This window comes from Stenella coeruleoalba, assembly GCF_951394435.1.
Source record: "Stenella coeruleoalba genome assembly, chromosome: 11".
NCBI classification, from domain to species: domain Eukaryota; kingdom Metazoa; phylum Chordata; class Mammalia; order Artiodactyla; family Delphinidae; genus Stenella; species Stenella coeruleoalba.
Window position 1 is genome coordinate 15935827 of NC_137157.1, and position 7588 is coordinate 15943414.

The window sequence follows — 7588 nt, forward strand, 5'->3', positions numbered from 1 at the left end:
TTCCTCCAGGCCCCAAGGGGACACTATTTTTCTGTCTCTTGTAGCGCTCACCACTCTCAATATGTCCATGCCTTCCCTCATCAAAACGTTTTAAAGTCCTTGACAGTAGGGACTGTGGCCTTATTCATCCCCAGGCTCTGCCACCCAACAGGTGCTCAGTGAGCGAGACTGAATAAAACCTCCGATAAATTCACCCAAAGTAATTTTTTTAACTTTTACCTGACACCTCCAAATTATCTGTCTTTGAGTTACTCTCTCCCCTAACCTTGATAAAATTGCAAAGACATCTCAAATAGAGTGGGTGTGGGGAGAAGCAACGTCAGAGATTCTCCCCCACCACCACGTTTTCCATCCTGCAGAACAGTGCATCCCTGGAGGGGCAGCTGAAGAGTGTCCCAAGTAACCTGTACAGCAGGCAGGGCAGGCTCTCAGGGGTCTATGCAAGTGGAGACCTGACTGTCTGGCGTCCAACTTGTGATGTCACCATTCCATACCTTTTCAGCCTTCTTTTTTTTGCACAGACACCAAGGCAAACACACACATCAACTTGACTTAGAATCACGATTTTGCAGTGTTGGAAACAGAAGAGAAACCCTGTGCCTGATGCAGGTCACAATAATACCTCTCTCGTGGAGCGCTTGTGAGGATCAATGTGTGATGAACTACTTTATAAACCTAGTACCAGGCAGGTATCACAGACACGGGCATGTAAATTAGTCATAAACTTTCAGACAGACTGTGGCAATCTTTGCATCCAATCCGTTCATTTACAGATGAGGCAACAGAGTCTGGGGAGAATGGAAGGACTCCTCTGCTGAACATATCACTAGGAGGGGTGGCCAGGTGTGAGAAGAGCCTCACCTCTTCCTAAAAGCTTGAGCAACGGAGGGTAAAGTCTGGTGTACTCTTGATAGCAACATCTCACCACATGGGCCAGTGTGGCTTCTTATCCAGCATTTGCGGGGGTCTGTGATGCTGACTTCACCACCCAGAGGCATTTCAGTGTTGACGCCGGGTACAGCCCCATAAAATCTAACGCCTTAAGGAAAGCACCTCAGGTGTAACTGAGAAAGGCAATTACAGGTCCTTAAAAGGGGGTTATTCAAGGTTCTTGACTCTTAAAATCCTAAATGACTTGTAAAAATATTTTAGTATATTATTCGTTTGGGGAGAGAGTCACTAATTGTGCAGTGGATCATAGTTCAGATAGTGGTAACCTGGGTTCTATAGTAAAGAGGGGTACGTCTAACTTGTCAGAGAATCCCAGTCTGTGAGCTGTCTTACCCTTCATTTTACAGGCAATTAAAATTAATCTTGTAAAGGCTAGAAGATTTACCTAAAGTATCCTTACAAGTGGCTGAGTCAGAATGATAACCCCGAGCTTTCCCCACTGTACAAAGGAGAAAAAAATTGGGAGGATCTTCTCTTCAGTACCCTCCCCACCCCTCCAAGATTTCTGACCAGGCACCTCCTTCTCTTCTCTTTCCCGCCTTATCCTAACCCCTTGCCCTTTCAGATCCAGTTTGGGGGGGGGGGGCGATGAGAAATTCATCTGGGGCGACCCACGGGTCGTGGGGAAGAAAAGCCAGAACCTTTCACGTTGGTGAGCCTGTGGCTCGTGGTGGGGGGGGCGGGCGCACTGCCCAGCTGGCGCCTAACTTCGGGATGGGGAGGGAGGCTGGACGAGAACCCGGAGGAGGAGGGGTGGGAGAGAGGGCGCGCAGGCGGGCTGAGAAAAGGTGTAGCTGCTGGAGAGAAATTAGAGACCTCGGCGCCTCTGGGAAGCAGGATGGTCCAGCTCTCACACAGCGGCGGGGAGGCCCCGTGCAAACTCCTCTCTCCTCCTCGTACTCGGCCTTTTGTTGTCGGCCTCTGCCTCTGGCTCCCGCTCATGCCCTCCGGTCCCCTGCCCCCCCTGAAGTCACCCCAACTGCACTCATAATATTTTGCTTTGCGCTGGGTCTGTTTTCCACCACCAACTTCCAGCAGTCTCCATGGCGACGCGCTGGGGAGGGGGGCGGGCGCAGCTATGGAAATCCCAGGGCCTAGTCGCCGGGCGGGCCCTGCAAAGTTTTCCGGGTCTCCAGGACCTACAGGCCGGGTGGGAAAGCGCGCTGTCCCGGGCCGCCGCACCAAGTCGCGTGCGGGGCTCCCCGAGCCCGGCCTGCACCTCGCGTCCGCGCTGGCTAGTGCTGCAGCCACCCGGACTGGGGACCTGGGGACCACGCGGCTCTTAGTTGACCCTGATGCCAAACCCAGACGTCGGCACTTGGCAGGTGGCGAGGGTGGCGCGAGCATGCCCCCTTTACCGGCCACACACACACACACACACACACGGCCGGGGAGGGCGAGACAGTCTGATTTGGGCGCGGGGGCAAAGTTCACAGCTCCGACCCCTTGTTCCCCGAGCTCGCAGTCCGAGTCCCGGGGCTGGAGAAGACGGCTGCTTTCCTAGGCCCGGGGCCTCCTCCCACACGGGCGCTCTCTGCCCCGCCGGCCCCACGCCAAAGCCACTAAAGGTCCCCACCTGCGGGCCCTCGGAGCCAGGTCGGGCCTTGTGCTGAGCCGGAGGCCTGTAGACCAGAGTGTCTTCCCGCCGTTGTAGCCCAGGGAGCTCAAATCCGGCTCTAGGGGTGCTTTGGCCGCTCTGGGTTTTGGAGGTCGCGGCGGAAAGCGGGCAGAGGCAGAAGTTTCCAGGTCGGGTTCGTCACTGCCCCTCCGTAAGGCGCCGTCCCGTTTAACAAGAAACAACCCTTACTGTTGCGCAGGCGACCAACCTGGCCCCGGCCCACTTTGCACAAGTTCTCTGTGGCCTAAAACTCTACCTACTTTCCCCCCACCCCGCCCCTCGTTCTCGAATTTCCAGGTACCTTGAGTAACTGAGCAACGCTCGTCGGGGAGGGGCAGCCGGGATTGGAGCCACAGGCCACGAATACGTTAAGCGCCGGCGGCGGCCCGCGTGGGGACGGCGGGCCACACGGGGCTCGGCGCAGACTGCGCGGCGCGGGGCTGAGGCGCGAGCCGGCAGCGACGCAGCTGCAAACCGCGCACCGGGCGGAGGGCGCGTCAACCGCCCCACGCGTGCGCCTGCGGCCTCCGCCGCCTCCCCGAGCCCGGTCGCGCTGCGGGCCTCCTGTGAGAGGAGCTCTGCTTTGTGGCACTCGGCGGCGGGCTAGGCCAGGGCCCAGAGGCGCGCGCCGGCTCCCCGGCCTCCTCCGACGGGGCATTGTCTCAGCCCTCACACTTGTTGAGTATTTTGGGAAAACTTGAGGAATATATTACCGCCTCGGTGCGCGGAACAAAGGGGCGCGTTTCCGCAGGCCACGCTGAAGGGGCCCCCAGGCGGACCACTAGAGCCCCGGCCCCTGCAAAACTGTCCTCCCGGGCCCGAGGCACGTTGCGGTGATTTTCCTTTTAAGAGGAAGGGACGGAGGCCTGGCCCGCCGGCCGCTCCGACCCCGGACGCTCCGGACATCGCCCCAGCACTTGCTGCGAATCGATCGTTCCAGCCCTTTCGGAATGAAATAATAATAACGATAATATTCGTGGTTCTGCCGTAAGATTTGCGCGCAATCTGCCGTAAAAGGAGCAGAATCGAACTGCTCCAAGGAGCGCAGGTCTCAGCAAGACGGGGAGAAAGGAACTTTACATAAAAAGGGAAACTCCAAAGAAAAGCTAATTGGATTAAGTTCTCTGGAAGCGAGGTGAGGGAAGGTCCTGGACCGGACCGCGCCGAGCCGCACTTCCCTTGTCGTCGGTTTTGCAAGCCCGAGTGAAAATGTCACCTGGTGCGCCTCGTGTCATTTCTTCACGCTGCCGTTTCCCAGAACTTTTTGAGTTCAGGATGGCGATCTAGGGATGTCTCAGATTTTCGAAAAGGGGAGGGGAGTGGATGGGAGAAAAGATTTCAGAACCCGTTGCGGGTGTCTGCTGTAAGTAATGACCAGGTGTCTCCACGACCACTAGCTAGAGGACAGAAAACAGAACGTTTCCACAACCCCACAGCTCTCCCCAGAACGCACCGAGAAGCTCCAGTCGTGTGGAAGGGGTGGCTAAAACCCCCAGCTGGGCCATGGCTGGTGCGGGGCATGGAGACCCCAAGTCCCTACGTGAACCCCTTGCAAATACTTGGTCACAAACCATGCAGACATGGGTTTAATTTTGTTCAAGGATATTCACCTCTAAAGTTGGGGTGCCCAGGAGGTGCGTAGTGGCACTAACACTTGGCATAGCAGTATGTAGGGAGGGTCTCTTTTCCCTCTCTGGGCGCCCTCTTTACCGCCAGCGGAGAGGATCCAGCAGGGCTGGCCGCGCACCCGCAGCCGGGCGGGCGGCAGGCGACGCCTCTCCTTACCTTCATTAGTCATTGCACATAGTAAGGAGTTCTTCGGGGCTCAGCCTTTCCCCACTCCCAGGGGACCCACACCCACTCGGGGGAGCGCAGTGGAGAAGGACTTAGCTCTTGAGATCAGAGATAGACGATTACCCTGGAAAATCAAATATACCCCTGGCCAGAGGGGGTGGGCGTCTTGTCCACCAGGGCCCCAGCAGAAGCCAGGAGAGGCTGGAAATCTATCTGCAAGGACGGAAGAAAGACCATCTGGGGCAATGCCCAGATGACCCCTACTCCCACCCCACATCCATTTCCAGCCTGCTTCGGAGTGGAGATGGGGAAACAATCTTGTGGTGTTTATTTGCTCAGGGAGGAGTCGCGCGTGTGTTAGGGGATGGCAGAGACTGGAAGGCACTTGTTGCTCCGCGCTGCAAAGTCCAGCAGCGGATGCTCGTAGGCATCCCCTCAAGCATCGCGTCAAGCTGCTGCCTCGGCCCAGGCTGCTCTCACTGCCCTGTTTCTGCCTCTCCCCACGAAACTCCAAGGCTGCAACCAAGCCGGGACAGGACTGCACTGGTTGGAAGACTGCGGCTGGGGGAGGAGGTGAACTTCCAGAGAATTTCTTTCACCTGGAAGGGGCACAGGGAGCATAACTCTGATCTAGAAGTTTGGCGGCTCTTCAAAGGCGCTAGAACTGGGAGGTGGCGAAGACTCTACTGGAGAAAGAACCGAGACGCTGGGCTTTTTCGTTGTAAGAGATTCCTTGGCTTGCTTTCTCTGTTGTTACGGACGGCCGCAACCCCAAAACCTGATGCCCACAGCCAACAGACCCCAAAGTGCCGAGCAGTTTGCAGACCCAGACGCCAGGCCTCGCCAGCCGCTCAGCGTCTTGTCCTCCCTTCAGCAGAATTACAATCCCCAAGCGGAGCGCATCGTCGGGTGCCCCTTCCGGGCAAGGAGGCTACACCCCGCCTCGGACGGCCCGGGGCTCCCTCCTCCAGACCGGGCGCGGATTCCCCAGGACCACCGGGTTCGCCGCCGCCACTCCCTCCAGCTGCGCATCTCTACCAGTCGGAGCCTCTGTCCCCACCTCCCAGGCGCTGTGCGGAGCCGTCGCCCTCCCCCGCCTCTGGGGCGTTCCGCTCGGCTTCCTGGCCCTAGCCACCAGCTCCAGAGCGCACCGCTATTCCGGGGCCCCCAAACCGGGGGAGGAGCCGGGCCCGGGAGGGGGCGGTCGGCTCGCAAAGTTTCTGCAAGTGGCACCTCGAGCTCGCCGCGAGCCAGCGAATCTTTACATAACTTTGTGTCCGCGGCTAGCAAGAGCGCGCTCCTCAGCGCGCGCGCACACACACACATTTACACATACAGTCACACGCTTACACACGCGCACACTTCCACGCATCCGCTTACAGACATCGCACATCGCATGGGATTGAAAACTTCTGCAGGCTCCGTTATTTCCTGGGGTTCCGCTGTCAAGTTGACCCTTCTGAACTTTTTGCGACTCTTGCTGAAGTTCCCCTTCTACCTCTTCTTTCCCTCCCAATGTCTCCCCCCAACCCCCACCAGTAGGACTAACCTGTGGAATCCATGTCGGGTTCCTCCAGTAACCCACAATGCATGCTCTTCCCATGGACAGCACAGGCGCCCCCCAAAAGTCCTGATGTTTGGGGGTCCCCTGTGCTAGAGCTGCCCAGGGAGGAAGGGAGGAAGGAGGGGAGAAGGAGAAAGAGACGCAGAGAGTGCAAGGACGGAAGGATAAAGAAGAAAAGGAAAAGGCAGAAAGAGAAAGGCGAACAGAGAAAGAAGAAAAGAGGAGAGAGAGAGAGAAGGGAGAGAGCTCGGAGAAGGGGGAGAGAGAAAGAGCGAGCGAGCAAGGGGACACTCAGTAATCCAGCCGGGCAAAGCCAAACCCGTCAAAATGTTTGCGGATGTTTCATGGGAAAAAGCATCATTTTATAGGAGCCCCGATGGGAGCAATGTCATTGATAGGCCAGCCGGCCTGATGAATGGCCGCTCGTCAGATGGGGCCGTGGCGAGGCGCACTGTGAAGCCCATTGTGGGCCTGTTTTGAATAAGAAAAGCCGCCTCCGAAAAGGGGGGCTCAGAGCGACGCAATCCCAGCCCTCCGACTTCCCCCTTCTATTATAGCATTAGCAACGTTTTTCTTATTTAAAGTTCCAGAGGCCTTCTCCAGCCTTCGCCCGGCACTCATTATAGGCGAAATCAAAATTGGCTTAGATGTGGCCCCCTCCCCCCTGCCCCCCTCCCCCGATCCGGCCAGGCGCGGCGCAGGCTTGGGGGGTGGGCAGGGGGCTCCGAGGAGCCTGGTGAGTCGCCTACGCGGCCACGAGTGGGCCCCACTCCTTTCCCGCTTCTCTTGGGCCCCCCAAGTTTGGTCCCGGGTTAGATTTCGAGTGGGAGCCCTGGGGATGAGGTAAGCCTTGACTCCCTTCCACGCGGATCCGCGGACACGCGTGGGGGAGTGGAGAGCGCTGAAAGGGGAGGGGAAGGGGAACTGCAGCCCTAAGACCCCACCCCCACCCCGGGCGGCGAGAAGGCCGCTTGGCAGGGAGGGTGTGAGGCGCTGACTCATCTCCAGAACTTTCTCTATCTTCTGGGTGTATCTGCCTCTCTCTCTCCGCCTGCCTCCCTGTCTCTGTCTCCCTCTGTCCTTCCCTCGTCCTCTGTGTCCCTCTATGTCTCCGGTTTGGGCTGCGTGCGTTTCGGTCCAGCCCCTGCCCCCTCACCTCTTTGTCTCTCCCTAGGACTCTGCCCCTCTCTGTCTCTATCCCCCTTGGTCTCTCTGACACTCCCCGCAGCCCCCGCCTCTTCCCGTAACTCTGTCTGTCAGTCTGTCTGTGTCTCGGTCCCTTCCTCCCTCCTCCAGCCCCCGCCCCCAGCCAGCCACGAAGTTTGCGAGAAGCCCGGGCCTGCGAGTGGGAACGCGGTTTTCCCAGGGACCCCCTCCTCGGCTGAGTGTAGAGTGCAGAAAGAGGGGGGCGAGGAGCTGGGGGGCTGGAAGTGGAAGTGGGGGGGGCCGGCTGCGTCTCCGCGGGCCCCGATAAAGTGGCCGTTCGCGGGCCGGCCGCGCTGTGATTAGAATATGAATGGGGCTCGGCGGGCGGAAGAGAAAGGCGGATTACCCGGGTGCTTTGACCATGGACAGAGGCAGCGCCGGCCCGGCCGCGGAAGGGGCGGGGCGCGCGGGAGGGGTCCCTAACTCAGGGCGAGGGAGTCTCTAACCCGGGACCC

General features: G+C 58.6%; 1 protein-coding gene across 1 annotated transcript in view; it reads right to left on the reverse strand.

Moving 5' to 3' along the window:
• RFX4 (regulatory factor X4) overlaps positions 1–5955 on the reverse strand; it is a gene marked incomplete at both ends in the record, with an annotated part of 165777 nt that extends 159822 nt beyond the window's left edge. The window contains one exon of the mRNA XM_079937873.1: positions 5913–5955. Within this exon, the coding sequence (XP_079793999.1) occupies positions 5913–5955 (43 nt within the window). The remainder of the gene's footprint in view (positions 1–5912) is intronic.
• Positions 5956–7588: the final 1633 nt, after the last annotated feature.